At 45.1% G+C, this 22,225-nt stretch overlaps 1 protein-coding gene across 1 annotated transcript in view; it reads right to left on the bottom strand.

The window, feature by feature from the left end:
• Positions 1 to 3,434: 3,434 nt before the first annotated feature.
• The window catches only part of PAH (phenylalanine hydroxylase), a 69,327-nt gene continuing 50,536 nt past the window's right edge, over positions 3,435 to 22,225 (bottom strand). Inside the window, exons 6-13 of the mRNA XM_024732157.1 lie at positions 17,654 to 17,850; positions 15,351 to 15,486; positions 14,221 to 14,290; positions 10,627 to 10,683; positions 8,177 to 8,272; positions 7,515 to 7,648; positions 6,023 to 6,138; positions 3,435 to 3,959 (exon numbers count right to left, since the gene is read on the bottom strand). Coding sequence (XP_024587925.1) covers positions 3,916 to 3,959; positions 6,023 to 6,138; positions 7,515 to 7,648; positions 8,177 to 8,272; positions 10,627 to 10,683; positions 14,221 to 14,290; positions 15,351 to 15,486; positions 17,654 to 17,850 — 850 coding nt within the window. The 3' untranslated portion in view covers positions 3,435 to 3,915. The remainder of the gene's footprint in view (positions 3,960 to 6,022; positions 6,139 to 7,514; positions 7,649 to 8,176; positions 8,273 to 10,626; positions 10,684 to 14,220; positions 14,291 to 15,350; positions 15,487 to 17,653; positions 17,851 to 22,225) is intronic.

Raw genomic sequence — 22,225 nt, 5'->3', positions numbered from 1 at the left:
ATCTTCTCCGCAAATGCTTATCACTCTGAGCTTATTCTTTAAAGCAGCGGTCCCCAAACTTTTTGGCACCGGGACCGGTTTCGTGGAAGACAGTTTTTCCACGGATGGGGGCGGGGAGCGGGGTGGGGAGGGAGGAGGGTTCAGGCGGTAATGTAAGTGATGGAGAGCGATGCGGGGGGCGGCAGGTGAAGCTTCGCTGGCTCGCCTGCCACTCACCTCCTGCTGTGCGGCCCGGTTCCTAACAGGCCGAGTATCGGTCCTGTGCCCGGGGTTGGGGACCCCTGCTTTAAAGGAATTGTGCTTACTACATGTGAGAAGGTAAATTGTGCCTTGAAGCTAGCGAAGTTGCAAGATTACAAATGAGGAGAAAATTCAAAGCACGGAAACTACTAGGTTCATTTATAGCATGTATCAAGCCTACTACTGTTTATGGTTTTTGAAACTGAACGGGAAAGCTATTAAAAAGCAGTGACTCTGTGTGTAGGTGCAGACTCCATTGAGAAGAGAAAGGTTTGATCACATTTCTTTCTTTTTCTATTGAAAAATCCATTTTTTACTAAGCTTTCTTCTTTTGTCTCCTCTGTGCTTTTTTGCAATCATTAGGAAAGTCGCTCATGGCTTTCTGACCATTTCAGCCCCACTGTGGATAACTAAGAAGTTTCACTGATGCAATTTTGTCCCCTTTATTAATTGACATTTTTTAAGCACTGCCGTATGTCAGTTGTTGAAGCAGTATAAATACAAACTATCGAGCCATAACCTAGCCTATACAAGGGATAATATCTTTCTTTTTAAAAAAAAATCATAGCTTAGACTAAGATGCAAAATTTTCAATAGCTTTTAAAAGGGAAAATTGCAAGTTTAGTTGTTTATCCATTTTTTCTTGCAAAATAGTTTGTGAGAGACAGTCTTCACTACACCCCCTGTGATTCAACTCAGAAAAATTTTAAAAAGATTTTGAGCACCTACCATGTGCTACACGCTGAGGCTTTCAGAGGTGAAGAAGATAATCAACGCTGTTGTATTTATGAAGCTGATACTTTAGTGGTAGATTCTTTGAAGCACAACTAAACGATATAACTTAGAAATCTAGAATTAAAATCTAGTTTCCTCCTTTCAAAAACTCATTGAACACTAATGTCACACAGTTTTAATATTCTTCCATATATTTCTTTTGTTTGGACACACCAAGGTTAGCTGTCAGTAAAACATTAATATTGTTTCTTTCAAAACTGCTCGCTTATTATATATTAAATAGATAGTAATACTAGCACATGGAAATATATTTAATTCCATCGCTATAGCTTTTATATCCAGATAAAAAGTACTGAGTAACACGTGAAAATTTCAGAGACTATATCTTCCATTCAGTGTGTAATTTCTTCCTGCCAAAATTATAACCTAAACCTAAGATTTGACTTAGAACACACTAAATTATCTTCAGTAGGACTAAAAATCACTATAAAATAAAATTTCCAGTCTAAAATACTGTACAATATTTCAGTTCCAGAGTCAAGAAATGTTCTAATTTGCATTTAATGTAAAGAAACATTTATCAAAATAGTCCCTTTGCAGAGTGTTTGGGCACTAAAGGAACACCAGAGAAAAAGCCCGCTTCCACTTTTAGAATCAGTGCTTGTCAGTGGGTTCTTCAAAGGCATGAGGAAATACATACAGACAAGAAAATCCCAGCTTCAAAGCAATGAAACCTCAGACACATTCAGACCAAATTGCTCTTTCCACCCTGCTGGCATACTTAGGCAGGTATTGTTACACCCTATTAATACATTAGGGACAGTTGTTTAAAGACACATGTTAGCATGTGAAATGTATTTCAAGGCTGGAAGGGATCTTGAGTCATCCAGTTTAACGCCTCATTGTTAGAGTTAAACTGAGGTCCAAAGAGGGGAAGTGACTTATGCAAGGTGACCTAATTGGCAAGTGGCAGAACTGACGACCAGAAGTCAGGTTTTCTCAAACTTGATGTACCCAGTAGATTTGACTGAGCATAAAAGAATCGCTTGGGGTACTTAAAAACACAGGTCTCTGTGTCCCATCCCCAGATATTCTATTTGGGTAAGCTGGGATGGCACCTAGGATTTACTGTTGATGATGATACAACTGGTCTGAGAATCACACTTGAAGAAGTTCTACAAAAATCCTTTAACTATTTCCAAAATAATACGGTAGAGTGGTGTGAAAATTTAAAGCAAAGCTTTTAAGGCATTGTTACTCTCCCCACTGTTTCTCATATTCGTGTAAAATGCACAACCAGTAAAAGTAAAGATCTGTTGACCTGACTTGGATTATCACAATGAGCCCCTGCGATGGGTTGGAAATCTGGGAATCTGATCATTCTTTCAGCACAAGTTTATCCAGATAATATATTTCTAAGGGCAATGAGAGGACTATTTCATTCCAGGAAATATTTGAAACTACAAAATTGTGTAACCCCTAAAGTTTTTTTTTTTTTTTTTAATTATTTATTTATTTATTTTTGGCTGCGTTGTGTCTTCGTCGCTGTGCGAGGGCTCTCCCTAGTTGCGGCGAGCGGGGGCCACTCTTCATCGCGGTGCACGGGCCTCTCGCTGTCATGGCCTCTCCCGTTGCAGAGCACAAGCTCCAGACGCGCAGGCTCAGCAGTCGTGGCTCACGGGCCCAGTCGCTCCGCGGCATGTGGGATCCTCCCAGACCAGGGCTCGAACCCGCGTCCCCTGCATTAGCAGGCAGACTCTCAGCCACTGCGCCATCAGGGAAGCCCCCCCTAAAGTATTTTAAACATAATTAAAATTCTCACATCTGTTGAAGATTTGATGTTTAATAATGCATTCCTCTATTCATTCGGTGAATATTTACTGAATATCTACCAGCCAGGCTTTTAATTAACATCTATTGCATCTTAAGGGTCTTCCAAATGTCTCCAAAAGCAGACTTGACAATCAACTGGAGAATGACACTGCATGTTGCAGGAGTTAGACGGGGAGCTCTACTACCCTCCACAGTAGCATTTATGATTACAAGAAAGCATACAGAAATATTTTGATTTTACACTTTGAACTTTAATATTTATAGCTATTTTAATAGGCTCCTGAATTAAAGAAAATCTCCACAGGCAAAATAACAAAGCAGTAATTAGAATCATAGTTCCCTGAAATAGAAAATGACCTTTGCAACAGGAATAAAGACGCAGATGCAGAGAATGGACTTGAGGATATGGGGAAGGGGAACGGTAAGCTGGGACGAAGTGAGAGAGTGGCATGGACGTATATACACTACCAAACGTAAAGTAGATAGCTAGTGGGAAGCAGCTGCATAGCACAGGGAGATCAGCTCGGTGCTTTGTGACCACCTAGAGGGATGGGATAGGGAGGGTGGGAGGGAGGCACCAGAGGGAGGGGATATGGGGATATAAGTATACGTATAGCTGATTCACTTTGTTATACAGCAGCAACTAGCACAACATTGTAAAGCAATTATACTCCAATAAAGGCGTTAATTCAATTCTGACAGACTTGTGTTTCACAACGAGTGATATATACTCCTTTAGGAATTCTCTAGAGCAAATAACAAAAGTATTTAGGAAGGGTGAATGAAGCAGGTCCTGAATTTTCATTAACTCTGACGAAATGTGACAGGTTATTGATTTTTAACTCAACCGAGAGTATGGGATTATCATCTCTAAATCAAAGATGACCCCAAAAGATCTACCATTATGCTTTTGGGTATGTATTAACATGCTGTCATTTCAGATTATTTTGATTTATTTGTTGATCCTCCATCTTGTTCTAGAAAGGATTCAAGGCTGTTATTTTGAATTAAGGTTTGCTTTTCAGACTTTTTCAGATGAAATGAAAGAAGTAGTTGGATTTCCATCAACAGATTCTCAAGTTGACAGATCAGGGTCAGTGCATGGCTTCACTTTAATTTCTGGAGGGCACTGCAAAGGATTCCAACTTCACCTACAAAGAAAAACAAAGGAGCCACTCATACCATGAACAAACACCCTTCAAGTGTCCACAGTGTGTAAAACACTAGGGGATCGGTGGGGTGTGTGGATATACTAGGTACCACCGCAACCTTCAAGGAGCTGGCATCCTAGGATTTGGGTTGTCACAGGCGATTCCAAGTTGTAGGAGGCACTAGAGCTATTAATGTAATTAGTTTCCCTTTTCCATAGGCTGTTTCTCAGGGAAGGAGTTAATCGTTTTCTCCCCGGGAAATCACTAGCTGTTCTGTTTCTCTTTTACGTGACCAACCACAGATGCTTGCAAGGAGCTAAGCCACAGAACCTAAGCCACACAAACCCGCTGTGTCGGAATCACCTGGGGCCTTATTACAAATACAAACTCCTGAGTCATATCACGCATTCAGTGAATTTAGTCTGGGGATATGACACAGGACTATTCATTTCTAACTAGCTCTCCAAATGATTTCTAGCTCTCCAAGTGATTCTAAGGGACACGAGGTTTGAAAAGGCATGGTCCAAGCAGGTAAGTCAGCCTAGATTGCCAGACCACTGGACTAAGGAGGGTACGATGGAGCTGCTTCCATTCGTGACATGTTCTCACATGCCAGGGGGCCACAGGGACACAGACTCTTCATAGAAGTGGAAGGGACCTTGGAGACACATCAGCTTCCCTCCTTCCTAGATCCTGAGGAAAGTACAGAGTGGTGATGGGGCCTTATATTAGGTCACACAGCTCTAAGGACCCTTCAGTTCCGAAATTTGTTGTTCTGTGATTTTAAAAATTTCCTTATAAACAATAGTCTATGGAGTTACTTTTGCTTCCTCGGGGGAAATGAGAGAGAGAGAGCAAACAGCTACGGCCTGACCCTTCCATCTCACACCCCAGCCTCCAGAGCCCTTGGCTGGCCTCTTTGGTGAGCAGATCTGTTCCAGCCGAGTGTCCAAACGGTGTCTATGGGGGAGAATCAGCCTTGGGCTTTTTCAAGATGGCTGACTGCAGGGGGCCATACCTAAGGAGGAATGACTATAATGGGCTAGCTCTACGTCTTAGAAGTGGCCTCAGGCAACATAAGAGGGGTATGAGAGGGATACTTCAAGCCCACCTGCCCTTTTGGCCTTCGTTAGCATTGTTTGAGATAGAAACCTCCACTTGGCCTAGAGCTCCTCCCTTTAGGCTCGATCCTTTGGTGGTTTTAGCCATTTATTCAATAGCTCTTGAGTACCTAATACGATTTTTAGGAATAGGGCTAACTGCTAGGGGTTTGACAGCAAATCTGACATGGCCCTCTGCTCAGGTCTAGTTGGGGAGACAAGTAAACAATTACCAAATTATAAAAAATGTAATGATAAATGCTCTGAGAGAGGGATCTGTGGGAATGCCAAGATGTAGGAGGGACACCCAAACCAGTCTTCCTATCAGAAGAGATATCTATGAACGATTAAAAGATGAACTGGGGTTGGGACCACTAAATGAGAGTGGTAAGGAGACTATTTTAAACAAGAACTGTATGGGCGAAGGCCAGGGCCCAGGGGAAAGCATGGTGGGTGTTGCTGGAGGGGAGTCTGAAGGCTAGAAAAAAATCGGGCGATGAACAAATAACACTGTGATTTTTTAAGATCAACTATGATAACATCCTCATTATCCAGGAAGAGTGAAAGTCAATAGATGAGCTACTCTGGGGTTGATAAAGTAGATAGAACCTATTCCTTAGGGGTTGGTATTCCAGGCAGAGCAAGATCCAGTGGACACTTAGAGAGAAAGGGGTGAAGATGCAAAGGAGAAAGAATGATGTGGCAGCGACAAGCCAGAGTGGAAAAGTGGTGTGATGGTAGGAGGTGGGGTGAAATCTAGGAAGGTCAAAGGAGAAAGGACACGCAAGGCAATGCTGGCCTTTTTGCCAAGTTTTTCTCTTTCAGTAAATCAGTGGCTTCCCTGGAGATGTTTTTCTTCTTAATTAAAGATTTAATACATCTCTTATCGTTCCTATGGTGAAGGTAAGAAGACACAATCCTCTAGTTATGGGAGAATGGCCTCAAAGGGTGTAAATTACTTACTATTGATGGAGTCAGCCAAAATCGTAAGTTGCTGGGTATTGTCCAAGACCTCAATCCTCTGGGCGTATGGGTCATAACGAACTGAGAAGGGCCGTGGGATTATAGCAGCAAAGTTCCTGAAACCAAACCCATAGATCTAAGTGAAGGGTACCATCTGGGGAAAAATAATTTTAAAAGGTTTTTCCGTTGCATTTCACTTGGCTCTTGGTAGCACTGAAACCTCACTAGAACAGGGGCTTTAGAACCAGGCTGAGAAGTGAAATGGAACTTTAGTGAGGTCCTCTTGGGAAGCCAGTGCGTTTGTGGGCTAGCACTTTGCCTTTGCTCACCTAAGCCCAGTGCATTGAAAGCTGACATGCCCAGCTCCACAGGATCCCAGAGGCTTATACGTCTCATGCTTTTTATCCATCACTGATAAGGTATAAAACAAGTGGTAAAAAAATGGCATCATGGTTGTCCTGTGCTGGTAGACCCTCTGCCTGGCCTGCCTCCTGCTGGGAGCAGAGTGGCTCAAGCAGGTTGATGGCAAGGCTATCATCGCGGAGGGCTGAGAGTCTTAGAGCCCTGGTACCACTCCATCAGCCTCTTGCTGAACTGCCTCTGAGACTGGCACATTCGCTAATTCCTTACTGAGGGCCTGCTATGTGTCAGGCGCTGTGCTAGGGTCAGGGAAAGAGCAGGAAACAGAGAAGACCAAAGTCCCTATCCTCGTGGACCTTAAATCATACAAGAGTTTAGACATTAATAAGTGCTAAGGAGGGGGCTTCCCAGGTGGCGCAGTGGCCGATGCAGGGGACACGGGTTCGTGCCCCGGTCCAGGGGGATCCCACATGCCGTGGAGCGGCTGGGCCCGTGAGCCATGGCCGCTGGGCCTGTGCGTCCGGATACTGTGCTCCTCAACGGGAGAGGCCAGAGCAGTGAGAGGCCCGTGTACTGCAAAAAAAAAGTGCTAAGGAGAAAAATAAACCACAGAAGGGGATAAGGAGTGCTGGCGGGAAAGGGCTGGGTTGTGACTGTAAATAAGCTGGTTAGAGAGAGATACACAGAGAAGGTTAAATGCCGGTGAAGATTGGAAGGAGAGGAGGGGGCGAGTTATGCAAGTATCTGGGAGAATAAAGCGACAGGGACTTCCCCACGTTAGAAGACTTCTAGCGCTGCTCAGTGTGGGTACCTCTGTGGCTGCCCTGTACATAGGAGAGTTCAGGTGTGGACTGGGGGGTGGCAATGAGCAAGGATCGGCTGGCAGGCTTGTCTGCAGGGCTCGGCACAGTTCAGCCAATAAGCTATGAAATAGGGTCCCGTGAAGGAAAGAACTTCTCTCAACAGAGAGTGGAAAGACACAAAGGTGGGGAGGCTGGGAGATAACGCGGTCTGATGCATGCCCTTGCTGTAGTCATTGGAGTCCACTCTCCAGGCCACCCACAGATCAGGGGCACTAGGGCAAATCAGGAGGGTCCCAAGAGCCGTTGACCCACCTTGGTCATCACCTCACCTCACTTTCTCCTTGGCATCATTAAAGCTCTCAGCCACGTAATACAGGGGCTGGAACTCTGTGATTGTGTACTGCTGGAGAGCCGTCTTCTCCAGTTCCAGAGGAAGGAGCTTCGGCTTGCCTGACAAGCAATACTGCAGGTCCCAGATGGAAAGTTTTCATGGTTAAATCAGGGCTGGTGGTCCCTGCCGCATCCCAGAGGCCATTGGTGCATCCCCTCCCATCCCATCCTGATTCCTTCCATACCCCAGCCCAAATGCAGTAAACTAAATTATTAGGCATATACTAGATAACCTTTATAGCTCATCTAAAGCCAGCAGTCAAGATAGAAAGGAGTATTTTACCCCAACCATTTTCAAGTAAGGTGATCAATAGACAACGTGGGGGCCAACCACATTTTCCGGCATGTGTTTGCATATATCCCAACGTACAGTTCAACCTCGGGCTCAGGAGGCCCCTCTGCATTGGAGACCTGTGTACTACCTCTAACACCCACAGTCGTGACCAAATCATAGCCGCTAAGAGATCAGTCACTTGAGGAGAAGCCCCCAGGTTGAATATCAAAGTGAATACAAATGGGTCTCAACAGCGCAAAGAGAAAAGGGATGGTCTGCTGCACCCACCACTTCCAGATCCATCCTTGGTTTCTGTTAGGGTCATACCTGTAATTCACCAAAGGATGACAGGAGCCCAGCACCATATGCCTTTATGGAGTCTCCTTGCTTGCAGAGCCCAAACTCCACAGTAAACCAGTAAATCTGAAATGGAACGTCAAGTTGAGAGCATACCTCGAGGAAGGGAGACGCCGCAGATGACCCAGGGCCAAGGACAGGACTGCCCAGCTGGGAGTTTGTGCAGGTCTGTTCTCTGAATCAGCATGACCTGGGGTCATGGTTTTGTGTCCTATGTCTTACCCTATCCAGTCACCTGTTGAATCAAGGGTTGGCTGAATGCAAGATGTGATGGGACGCAGTGGAGGAGTACTGAGGAAGCCCCCAGAGGATACTCCCAGCAAGCAACTCTCTCTGTGACAGGAACTCCTCCACCCCTTTTGCCTTCTCCATGGCATCAACTAGAGTGAGATTCTCCCCTAAGTTGGTGGGAGTTACCAGACAATCCCATAAGGCTCCACAGGGGGAGGTACGGGATTGGGTCATGATAGAATCAGCGAGGGGGCATCTTATCGTCTGTGTGGCTGAACCACACTGACTCCATTTTGTCAGCTCCATCTAAGCCTGCAGTCCTAACCCCTCCCCTTTCTGCAAGACTGAGCTTTAGCCTATTCACAAGGAATGCACCAGGCAAGTTCCTCATCTACTTTTACCCTTGCCTGATATAAAAACTTCACCTGATATGAAAAATTTTGCTGACGCAGACGGTTAATGGCTCACGAGGAATAATGGTCATGAGACCCCCTGAGGGGATGAAAAAACCCTGGCTCCTGACGGAGCGGACATGCTTCTCCCTTAGTAGTCAGATTCTATCTTTAGTTTTGGTCCCTTTAAATCCCCCTGTACCCTTCTCCTGGCACAAAGTGAGGCTGCAGATGCCTTTGGGCTGTTGTCCTCCTGGCCCTGCCTGTGTGTAAGTTACCCACAATAAACTTCATCGTTGCATTTTATGGAGTTACCTGCTTCCTTTTTTGGCCTCAAACTTCCTTCTCAGTTCGGAGGTTATTATTTAATATCCCCACCATCCAACAATCTGTGTTAAAACCCTGTCAGTCACTGCACTTATCCTCCCCAAAAACCAAACCCTTTTCTTTCAATAGCTCCCAGCGCAACGTGCCCTAGATAAATGGCCTGGGCAATAAGGTCCTGGAAGTCTGGCACCACCTTACCGAATAGAGCCAAGAGAAAGCCAAGGCCCAGTTAGTGCTAGAGATTGTCACAGTCTTGGAGGATTAGCTGTGGGTTTCTAGTTAAGTCCGTTGATTGCACTAGAGAATGCTAAACCTGCGAAGGCTGTCAGAACTTAGTCTGACCTCCGCACATACAGATGAGAAGTCTTTAGCCCAGAGAGGTCAAGCTACATGCATACAGTGGCACAGCATCTCAAGGGCAGAGCAAGGAGCCCAAGACTGTTTCCAGCTCAGTATATCAATAATAAGATTTTTTTTTGAGAAGCTATGTTGGTAATGAGTACTTTTATCATTGTTACAGCAAGTAACATGACGCTCTGCATTTGAGTTTCTTTTTTTCTTACAAGTGAGAGATTCTATCAAGCTCTGCAGTTTTCTTTGAAAGTTGCTTTTTGTATCGCAACAGTTTCTGGCATTTAAAAACTCACATTCACACAAGTTTAACTCTTCAGACCCTCAAGATGACCATGATATACTTTTGAGACGGGCAGAATATAAACGATTGTATCTATTTTTAGAGATGAGGAAGCAAAAGCCACTTGCCCAGGGTCTCAGAGCAGCTGGTCAATGAGAAAGGATCGGAGTTTGGGGCCTTCTGATAAACTGAATTCATAAACTTCTAAACTGATACATCTTCATGATATATTTGCATTCATCTGCGGTCCCTAATTCCATTATAAAGTTTTATTTCTCATCTTCCCAGCTGAGCACATTATAAGAAATGTGGCTTAGAGGCTGGGGAGGGATGCACGCAAGCTGCAAAGGGGTCTGTAGGAAGGAAAGCCCTGTGCAGAGTCTGTGCAGAGTCACTGCCTCCATGGCTTCAATGGATGAGCCGTCACATCCACTGGGGAAGGAAGTGTTCAGTTAGAAGGGGAAAGCCCACCCCCTTTTCTACCTGGTGTCTGAGAAAGGAAAGATCTTAATGCTGGCTCCAGTGTAAAGGTAGAGAGTAAATATTCCCTCTTCAAAGCTGTGAATCCAGACAACCTCCCACCCACTTAAGGGGGTTCTCAAGGACTATCATTATAGGCTGTTGGTGTTTTCAAGACACTATTTAAAATTCAATGTCTACATACAGTTGATTTCACAATCGAACCATTAAGAGGTCAAAATGTGAAATGTCACTCGTGCAAACGTAACCCAGGGCATTCTGATTTTTTTCCGCAAATGACCTGGCTTTCAGGGAAGGAGCAAAGCTTCAAAGACCTGAGGCCCTGACACCATCCACCAGGAAGAGAGAGAACTTACTGTTGCGAGTTTCTCAATGTACTCGTCGGGGGCACCCAGAGAGGCGAGGCCAATTTCCTGTAATTGTGGAGAAACAAAGTCACTGGCATGGCTGGGGTCTGCCTATCTTCAACCTTTACCCTCGGGTCCGACCTCGTACTTGACCACAGGAAAGGGATGGGTGGCTAGATGCCTTCAGAAGGGCCCACATAGACTCTCATTGTTCTGTCAAATCTTCCTTGACCACATTTCATAAAATCACAGATCTCTAGAATGGGGGAAGCCTTTATCCATCACTTGGTCCTTTGTATTCACTTTGCAAAAGAGAAAACGGAGGCACAGAGAAGGGAGACGACCTGCTCAAGGTCACGCGATAAGTGGCATCTGAAGTTTCATGTCCTGATTATTATTCCATAGTTCAAGTGGAACATTCCTGGAGCACTAGATGAGACTTAATCATGTACCCTGAAGACACCACAGGAGACTTGCAGAGAAGTGCTTGACATCTGTCCAGGTATATACATAGCTGGAGAGTCTGAGATGTCATGGATCACCTCTCATCACAGCTCCAAATCCAGGATCCCCTAGTGGTCTCTGCCTCTTTCACAGCATTTGCTCCAGCCTACCTTGTATCATACATACCATATATATACAAATATATATGCTTCTTTCCTACTATATGCATTTATTCATTCCAAAAATATTTATCAAATGCCTTCTGTGTGGCAGGCAGTGTACCAAATGATAAAGATCCTTGACCTTGTAAATAGTGTCTAAGTGGATAGCAAAAGACAGAAATAATAATCCTATACATAGGTATGTTACAAGGTGGTAAGTTCTTTGGAAAGAAGAAACAAAAGGAGGAAGGGACAAGGGGGGACCCGGAGCACCAGGAAAGCGGGGGTGGGGTGGGGAGGCTGGGATTTTAAATAAGCTTCCAGGGTAAGCATCATTGAGCAAAGACTTGATGGAAGAGAGGTTGTTGGCATTGCTGATATTTGAGGGAAGAGAATTGTGCAGGCCAAGTGTACAGCCCGTGGAAAAGCTCGTGAAGGAGGGGCAATGCCGGTTGGTTCGAACAACGGGGAAGGACCACTGTGGCTAGAGCAGAGTAAGGGTTATTAGGGGTGGCAGGTGACAGCAAAGAGGGATCTGAAGCTCAATCATGTAGGAATTCCTTGGCTGTTTTAGGGCTTAAGATTCTCCTCTCTACAACACGGGGAGCCAAGGCAGGGTTTTGAACAGAAGGGTGGCAAGATCTGATTTGTGCCATCAAAGATTCACTCTGACTGCTGTGTGAGAGTTGACCGTAGGGGGTCAAGTGTAGAGGCATAAAGACCAGTTAGGAGGCTACTGCAGTCACCAGCATGAGAAGCGATAGGGCTGAGATGAAATTGGTAGCAGTGGACGTGATGGGCAATGGTCAGATTCTACATATTTTGGAGGTAAAACACAGAATTTTATGCAAGATTGATTGTGGGGTATGTCCGAGAGGAGTCAATAATGCTTTAGGTTTGAGCGACTGGAAGGATGGAGTTGCCATGAACTAATACAGGAAGAGCTGTGGGTGGAGAAAGTTTCAGTGGTAAGATCAGGAATTCCATTTTGGACAGGATGAATAGAGATGTCCATCGGACATCCAAGCAGAGATATTGAGTAGATGGTTGGATATGTAAGTCTCAGTTTTGGGACTGAAGTCTGGGCTAGATATATAAATGTGCTCATCATCAGAGTGGAGATGGTACCTAAAGCCATGAGATTGGATGGTACTTAAAGCAGACAGAGAGAAGGACCAAGGACTGGGCCCACTTGGAAGCAAGAGGCTACATGGTCTTCATCTCTGTATCCCTCCCTGGCCAAGCCCATTACATGCAAAGAAAATGCTGTCTGATTTAGAGTAAATCAAATTCAGACACTGACTTAGCCTGGCTCCACTCTCCTGCCCCTTCCCCATCTATGTTCCATCCACCCGGCTCAGACATGCCACGGTCCTGAATCGAACAGAAGTCATAGACAAATGCAAGGTTGAAAGAGTGCCCTGTTCTCATAGTCACCATTCTTTGTGAGCCCAGATCTTGCCTAAAACAAGGGGCCCAAAGTGCTTCATCCCCACTCCATCCTGCACTCCAGTGTCCTGCTTTTAGATCACAAAGGAATACGCTCAGGGAACTCGAAACGACTCCCTGCCTTGGAACTGTCCAGGTCAAAGTTGGAACCGTGAACACTGATGACCCAGTAGCTTCTGTCTGCTGACTCAGGTAATTGCCCTGTCTTCTGTGGGGAGTCCCCAAAATGGAACCGGCCTGGGGAGAATGGCCACTTGGCCTCTGGTTGGGCAGAATAACCTCTGGTGATGAGAATTAAAAGTTCCTATTCCCCGAGGAAAAAACTGATCTTCCTTTGGCCATATTAACAAATCCTGGTTTGAAAGCTATCCCAAGCAATCAATGACATCCTAGCAGCAGGAACCGCACTTCTGAAAGTCAGCTGGTCGGCAAATAGCCTCAGTCCCATGGTGACGCTTCCACAGTTAAAGTTCACCTAATTTCTAAACACTCCCACTTCTAAAAGTCCAACAACCTCTGAACTTCACAATCCCCCCAAACCCACATAAAAGCAATCATTGTCTTTGTTTAGAGAGGCAGTGTCTAACAAGTGCAGTTTTCCCTTGGTTAGCAAGCAGTTAATTCTGCTTGCTGTTTGTTAGTTTGTTTCAGCTACTCAGTGGTAGCCTCTTCATTCAAGAGTGCAAATAGTTATTTCTTTCTGCTGAGGGGAAATGCTTGTGAAATTCACACACACGTGGTCCAGGCTTTGCTCATGGGTCATTCCATTTGATCTTCATTCTTCCTTGTGAGGAAGAAAACTGTCAGGGAGGGCTTTTATTGATCCACGTCTCTGTGACCCAGGCACAGGGTGGCCTGGCAACGCGCCCCCCAGAAGCACCATTCAACTCTCCCATGATCGCAGTTACCCAGTCACGGTTTAGGGCTGCCTCTCAGTGCCAGGAGAGACTTACTAGGATCCTTTCACTCATCCAAAACGCATTTTCGAGCCTGCTCACCACTGTGCTAGATGAATCAAAGCCTGGCCTGCTGCTTTGATGATGGTGACGAGGCGACTGGCTCTTTATTTTTGTCAGCTATGAGTCAGGCTATTGGCATTGGATTCTTGTCAAATGCCATCTTACTTAATTAAAGCATATACAAAACTGACTGCCTGACAGGGGAGAGAGTGGCAAAGGCCCTAAAGAGGATGGGGAAAAAAAATGCCTGGAGAACTTGGAAGATGGTAAGGTTACTTCTGCATGGGGATCAGGAAGGTTTTCACTGATGAAAAGGCTCTTAAACTACACCTGGTAGGACAAGTGAGATTAGCTAAGTCAATAACACACAATTCAGAGGATGACTGAGTCACCAATTCCATGCTGTGGTCCCTGGGATTGGCAATTGGCCAGCTCCATGGGACCACACACCCATCTGTGATGGGAGCACATAACTGTACCTGGCTTCTACCCTTGCAGAGGACATGAAGGCCCCTCCATGGATGCAATTTATCTTGAGCAGTCCAGGTCTCACCCCTGTAAGTAGAAGGCTAGAGAGATCAGTTCCTCACCTGCGAAAACTGGGCAAAGCTGCGATCTGAAAACAAGGGTACATGTCCCAACAGCTCATGGCAGATGTCACTGAAAAACAGAAAGCACAGAGCTTGGAGGGGAAGAGGGTTATAAGCCATGACAGACTCAGTCTTTCTACGTGAGGAATGGGTGGAAGAAAGGAAGCAACTCATTCAGTCTTACAAACTCATTCCTAAGAAAAAGTGGTGTGTAAGGCTTGCTATCAGTTGAGACAAGGTACAAGAGAAAAGGGAGAAGGGGAAAGAAAAGTAAGGGACAGGACAGGGCATGGCAGCCAGCGGGTCTTAGGTGTACGCCCGGTGGGATGCAGAACAAAAGAGGCAATATTCCTATGAGCATCCTCCCATACGCCTGTGCGAGCTGTGGATCACAAACACTTCCCACCCCAAGTCTTCTCGTTGGTATTGACATCCCTGGGCAGATACAATATGCTCAGTTAGTTTTTCCTCATGGGAACTAAATAATAATAGTAATAATAATGACAGAGTCCTCTCTTATTCTGGAGAGGGCAGCCGTTGGTCAGAGAAGAAAACTTAACATTTATTTAACACTTTCGGCACCAGGTGTATTAGGAACCGGTCTTTTCTGGTTTACAGTAATGAACTTTGCAGGCTGGGAAAGATCATTTGGGGCACCCTGCTGACTTTTCACATCAATTGCTTAAGTTCTATCTGACTAAGAAGATGGCTAAAAGCATGGTGGCCAGTCCTTCACTACCTCCAGCCAAGACACAGTCTAGGCAAAGAGAGATTAGAATCATCTAGGTGTGATTCAGGAATGAGGAGGTGTTGAGACAGCCTGGCTGTCACTCGTTCCTGTTCCCCTTGGGCACTTCACAGCTCTGACTTCTACCGTCTCTTTGGAATTTGAATGTGAGCTCTCATTCTCTCATTCGGAGAAGATCTGAACCTTTGAGTCACAACATACCTAAATCTCCAATCAGTACAATCTATTCGGACAGAGAAAATCCCCAGAAGAGATGAGTTTCCCTTGTCGTACTGTCGTCATCCAGGCAACTGGTCCCATGGACCAGCCCACAGTGTGCCTGGAGCAGGGAGAGATGGCACTCACTGTGGCTGGCAACTGATAGCAGAAGGACGATACTCACGGTTCAGGCGTATACATGGGTTTGGACCCATGTCTGATGTACTGAGTGCAGTGGAAAACTCGAAAGGCCAGGCCACCCAAGAAATCCCGAGAGGAAAGCAGGCCAGCCACAGGTCGGAGGCGGAAACCAGTACAAGCTGGGAAGCAAAGGAGAAAGAAAACTGAAAGCCCATCACAGGGAGCCAAAAGGGCCTAAAGACCCTTAGGGAGGGAACCAGTACACTCAACTGTCCAGGAGCATGGGTGTCGATGCCAAGCAGACTTGGCTTCAAATCTATGCCCCAGTACTTTCTAGCGGGGTGATTTGAGTCAAGGAGTTTCACTTCTCTGAGCCTCAGTTTTCTCATCTGCAAAATGGGGGTAGATACTTTTCTTAGGGTTAGTCTGAGAATCAGAAGAGCTAATAAATATAAAATACTTAGAGCCTAGCACATCGGAAACATCCAATAAATTTAGCTTTCATTATTGTTTGTTAGGGTGGAATGCTTATTCCCTACTTCTCATGTTTCCAGAGTGGGGAGGGAATTTTCACTCTACTTCCCAAGACGGAAGAATATGAAAGGAACACTTCTAGCTTTTCTATATGTGCTTCACACAGGACACCCCTTGAGGAACAGTGACTTCTCTGATTGAAGGATCTGAGAAGAGGAAATGAATATTCTCAATTTAACCCTCTCTGCCCTTTCTCTCTTCACGATCCACACAGGAGCTCATTCTGGACTGCTCTTGGCCAGGCAACGGACTACACACTGCACCAATGAATTGGCGAGTAAGTTACCTAATCCAGGGGTGAAATATTAGGAAATCCATTTTGGCTGCACCTCTATACCACATTCTCTAAGTAGCTTCTATCAGTAATACAGCTGCCATTTTGATCACCCATCTCTCTGGTTCCTATATCTGTCTCTCAATTTGTTCCAAACCTGGAAGGAGAATAGTAATGACAGTGATCATGGTAATAATAGCTAACACTATATAATACCTACCACATGTCAGACACAGTTCTAAGCACTTTAGATATACGAATTCATCCTCATCCTAACTCTAGGAGGTAGATGCTCTTATTATCTCCACTTTATAGATGGGGAAGCTGAGGCAGACAGAGGTTAAGGCTCCTGCCCAAGGTCACAGCTACCGGCAGTCTGGCTTCAGAGTCTGTTTCCTTAATTGCTACTCTATACCTCCCCAACTGCTGGTATTACTGCTATATTCTTCTTGTTATTGGCCATAGCAACGTGTGTAATTAGTCAAAGAATGTCTTTAAGACCCCTTTGTCCCTCCGATTCAGGCTGAAGTTCATTCTGCTTGGGCCCCCACTCCTCTCTTTATCTGAGAAGTAAAGACTCTAAATGGAAGGGATTCAAAAGGTCCTCTAGCCACCCCCTCTCCCAATCTATCCTAGTTACCACTTCCCTCCCTGCCACGTAGCTTCCCTGGCTTTTTGCCCCAGAGCTGGCCATTGCATCTCTGCATAGTTCAGAGACACAGAAAACTCTTTGTATAACCCTGTGATCTGTATCCCCACTTTCCCTCATTTTACCTGGCATGTAATAGGCGTTTAATATGTTTTGTCTGTTTATTTTGATTTTGCTAGATCAACACCACCTGGCAGAAAGGAAAACACTTATCTCCCCTGGAAATGATGGGCAGGTCAACCCGATCACGAATTTACCCACTGAGTTACTCAGATTCCAACGAAGCCCAAATTCAATGAGCACCTGCCGTAACACTAGGTAACACTATGCTTTCACATTCAATATCTTATTTCATTCTCACAATTTCCCTAGGAGAAAGGCTAAAAGGTTGACAGTCTCCATTTGACAGATGACTAAACTGAGGTAGTTTTTCCCAACTAGAGAGGATCAAAGCAAGATTCCAGATACCAGATGCATAGACTTAGAGCTCAGGTATCTCGGCACAAATCTCATTTTCTTACACAAACGCACACTGCAGCCAGCTCGTAAAGTAGCAGGAGCTGCAGGAAGAACCCGGACGAGGCACCTTGGGCTTTGAGTATTAAAAAATCCTTGCAGGGGGCTTCCCTGGTGGCGCAGTGGTTGAGAGTCTGCCTGCCAATGCAGGGGACACAGGTTCGTGCCCCGGTCCGGGAAGATCCCACATGTTGCAGAGCGGCTGGGCCCGTGAGCCATGGCCGCTGAGCCTGCGCATCCGGAGCCTGTGCAATCCCGGTTTTCCTGGGACAAGCAACCTGCCTGCATCAGCATGAACACACTCACCTCCATTTACTTTTCTTCCCCTCCCCATCCTCCCCACACCGACCTTTTGACCCTGATGTGGACTTACTCTGCAGAAACTGAGAAACCTCTTCGAGCTGGGGGATGTTATCTTCACGGAAGCCACAGTACTTTTCCAGAAGTGGGAAAATGTGGTTGTGCTCGTAGCAAGCATGGGTTTTGTACAAGGACTTCAGGGTCCTGAACACTATCCCCCATGTTTTCTTTTCTTCCTCCGTGTATTCCACTCGAGGGATGGGCTGCCCACTAGGATACAGACATGAAATATTTGTCTGCTGCAGGGCAGGTGCAAGAGTAGAGGATGAAGGAGCCATAGCAGAGGGAGACGGGTTCAGAGTCTGTGAGCTGCCGCCCCCGACCACAGCGGATTTCATATTTCATAAGTGATTTGAAAGAGGAAAATTCCATTTCTTGATATAGCAAACATTCATGTGACTTTAAGCAAAGATACAAGCTCTCACCTGGTCTACTGCACCAAGGATCTCCTCTCACTTTGGGAAACCACTTGGCTTTTCTGCTCTCCTATCTCATATTCTTTACCCAGTATGGAAATTCACTTACCTTCGGGAGCCTGTAATATAAATGTGTGAAGTAGCAGGTATAGATAATAGGAGGGCGGAGGCTGAGTCAAGTGAAGAATACATCCTCTTTCTAAACAAAGGCATCCAAGTTCAAGCAAACTAAAGCAATTCTACCTGTTGGCTAAAGTGGATTTAATATGTGTACCATGAGTTTGAGATCCCTTGTTTAATGGGCATGTACTTGCTGGATTTGATATTTCTGCCCCTAGGAAGTTATAAAGGTACTTAAATGCATGCTAGGTGCAAGATCTGCTTACCTGGCATCTTCCGCTATGACATAACAAAAGTACGGGGAGCTTATTAAAGTATGTATGTTGGACGTGCCCCTCAGATCCGGAACCTGTGGGGAAGGGGAGGGCCCGGGCATCTGGATTCCAATAAGCTCCTATCATTAGTTCGATAGGTCCTTCTGAAAACCATCTAAGAGTGAGCTGTGTTCTGAACAGCGAAAACAAATGAAAACCAAACAAAGCCTGACTTCAAAGACCCGTGACTCTTCTCTGGGCTACAGGCCTGTTTCCTAACAGGGTACACGGTGTCTGGGACAAGGCGAGACTGTTTACCTTAGAATTATGGATCATCTTCAGGCTCCAAACTAGGTTCCTCCTGCCCTTTCAGAGCTGTCGCTCTTCCAAGGACATTAAAGCAAAGTCATCATTATGTTCCACGGAAAGATGGGCAGAGATTAGGGGAAAAAGACAGACTGTTGCTTCAGAATTGAAAGCAAGACAAGCCCAGAGGGTTCTATAATGGTGTAGGGACTGAAAAGGACATCAGGAAAGCCCCTGCCTATGGATGCACCATTGTTTCAGGGCTAAGTGCCGATGCAGGGAAAGAATAGGCTTTGGAAACTGACAGAGGTGGGTTCACTGCTTCGCTCCGCCATTGCCTAGCTGAATGGCCTCAAGCCATTTAGTAAACCTCTTTGAGCCTAGTCTGCATAGCCGTTAGGTGGGCTAATGCCAACTAACTCTTTGGAGGGTATGGAAGAGAGTTAACTGAAATGCTATGTATACAATAAAGATGTTAAAAAATTAAAAAAAATTTTTTTAATTAAAAATAAAGAAATGCTATGTGTAAAGTACGTAACACTGGTGCTGACAATAATACCATTGGATAGTTGGTAATTATCATGATAATGGATTCTCATTTAGAAAGAAAGGTATCTGCTATTTCTGCAACAAATTTTCAAGAGTTAGTAACGTCCTAGGCACCGAGCTGTCCCCCTGGTTGACATTTACCGTGCCAGGGGTTCAATATCCATTCCCATTCTTCCAGTAAAGCACCCTTCTCCCATCTCAGTCTGCAGGTTCAGGTAAGAGGAGACTCCACCACTCCTACCTTCAGAGGTGGGCATGTGACCAGGCCCAGTCAATTAGACTGTCTCATTTCCCTGGCCACAGTGACTGGCTGAGAGATGGGCCCATGTCCCGATGAGAGCCAATGAGACTCAATGAGAGAACTTTTGTTGATTGTGTTGAAAAGAGACAGAATCTCTGGTTGGGCTGTGGTGTCAGCCTGGCGGTGCTGGGGTCCACCCCCAAGAGACATGAGGCCAGTGCCTCTGAGCAAGGCCACTACAGAGGACACCAGAGTCAGGGGGAGAGAGAATGAGACGCTGAGTCCCAGACCCACCTGTGCCTCAATTACTTCCCTTAAACTTTTCACTTATAGGAGCCAAGAAAAGCCTCCTTTTTGTTTGAGTTGACTTGCAGCTGAAAGATATAAATCCCTATAGTCCATTTAGCGTATTCTTACATAAAATTTTAAAGCCTAACCCCCACCCCAGTGACATAATCCAAACCTGCTGCAGCTGCCTTGTAGGTGATTCTCGGCACAATTCCCAGCTCCATCTCTGACTCACCGCTTTGAATCTTTACTATCGTATGGTCTCTTAGGTTCGTGCATTCATTTATTCATTCAACAAATATTTATTGAACACTCATGATGCTCTGGGAATACAGCAGTGAACAAAACAGTCAAAAATCCCTACCACTTACAATGGAATGTTACTCAGCACTAGAAAAGAAGGAAATCCTGCCGCATGCAAACACATGGATGAACTTTGAGGATATCATGCTAAGTGAATCTAGCCAGTCACTAAAGGACAAATACTGCATGATTCCACTTACATGAGGTACATAAAAGAGTCAAACACACAGAGGCAGAGAGTTGAATGGAGGTTGCCAGAGGCTGTGGGGAGGGAAAAACAGAAGGCTGTGGTTCAACGGGTATTAAATTTCAGTTATGCAAGATGATTAATTTCTAGAGATTTGCTGTACAATATTGTCTATAGTTAATATTATTGTATTGTATGCTTAAATTTTTGTTAAGAAACTAGATCTCCTGTTAAATATTTTTACCACAACAAAAAAGAAACATCCCTGCCCTGTGGAGCCCACATTTCTAGTGGGGGGGGGAGACAGAAAATCCACACAATTCTGTTAGATGGTGAAAAGTGTAAGGGAGAAAAAGAAGAGCAAAGGTCCCTATGGGGAGTGTTAGGGAGGGGTTTCAGTCTTACATGGGACATTGGAGAAGACCTGGCTGAGAAGGTGCATTTGTATAAAGACCCAAGGAGGTGAGGGTTCACTCTGGAGCCCTCCTTTCACCTGCACTTGCCTGTCTGAGGTTCTGACTCAGACTTCCTGCAGATTCAGCCTGACAGCACCCATCCTTACAGTCTGGGGCAGTGACAGCTCTGTGCTCTTTACATGCCTCCTGGGGCAGCTCATTCCAACCTAGACGTGAGTGGCCCAGGGGTCCCTGCTTTCCTGGGAAGAGGCAGGAGAATCTGAGCTGTAACTCTGCAGCTTCCCAGCTGTGTCAGACCTTGGGCAAGTTATTGCCACTCTCTGATATCTATATCTGTATCTGTACCTGTATCTGTATCTGTATTTTTTTTTCAAAATAAGGATAATCAAACCTACCTAGTAACACTGTAGTGATAATCAAATAAGCAATGTGTGAAATGCTGCCTGGATATAGTAAATACGTCAGAATTTAGTTTTATATACACACACACACACACACACACACACACACACACACACACCAGCTTCCATGGTCTACTTAGGAATTGAACTCAACACCTTTTTTCCATCTCCTTCTATCAAGAGACCTGAGGTTCTACAAGATCCTCAGTCTTTGAATATATCATCAATTAATTTTTTAAAACTATGATCTCATTAACTAAAATAAACTAAGATATTTTGGGAAGAGTATCAATTTGGCTTGAAATAAAAGGATTTCTAGTTAAGCCAATTAGTATCCCTCTTCCAAAAAAAAAAAAAATCATGTTTTAAGGAGAAGACACTGCTTTTGAATTATTCCACCAACCAAAGATGGCATTCAAGGTACTCCAGCACCTGGCATAGCCTTCCTCACTCAGTCTTATTTTACACCAAGTCCCCACACATGGAATTATTACCAGGACAAAGAATTTGGTGCCCACAAAACAACAGTAATCAGCGCCTCTTCAAAGTGATGTTTTAAGACTTTTGTTAAATATTCTTCTGGAGGAGAGTCAAAGCATCACATGGTAGATGGGCCTAGAAGAGGGTGGCAAACAGGAGCAGGGTTTAGCTGCTTCCTTACTGTCTAATTCAGCTCTGGACCCAAGTATATACTGATACATCTACTAATAAAACAAAAGCCCTGTTTCTAACCAGACCTGCCCTCTCATCCACTATCCTCATTCTCTTCAGCTGATAAACTCCTACTCAATCTTCAATTCTCAGTCTAAATATCACTTCCTCTAACCAATTCCCCCGGTCTACATTAAAGTTCCTAATTATGTGGCCTCATGACACTTGTGTTTTGACTTTAGTCATACCTATTGCGTTTATTGTTCTTTTTGTTATTGTCTGTCTTTCTCAATGATCCCCCAGAAGACACAGAGTCTGTTTGTCTTGCTCTTGGCATGGATCCTGGAACACAGTAAACACATTGTATCAACTGATCCTGTGATTCTAGGACTCAAGGGGCAGGAGTTTGAGCCCCATGTGGTAGGATGACTGGGAAGGCGCTAGAGACCAGAA

This window comes from Neophocaena asiaeorientalis, unplaced genomic scaffold (genome assembly GCF_003031525.2).
Source record: "Neophocaena asiaeorientalis asiaeorientalis breed wild unplaced genomic scaffold, Neophocaena_asiaeorientalis_V1.1 scaffold418, whole genome shotgun sequence".
Classification (NCBI taxonomy): Eukaryota; Metazoa; Chordata; class Mammalia; order Artiodactyla; family Phocoenidae; genus Neophocaena; species Neophocaena asiaeorientalis.
This window is presented reverse-complemented; position numbering and strand designations above follow the sequence as displayed.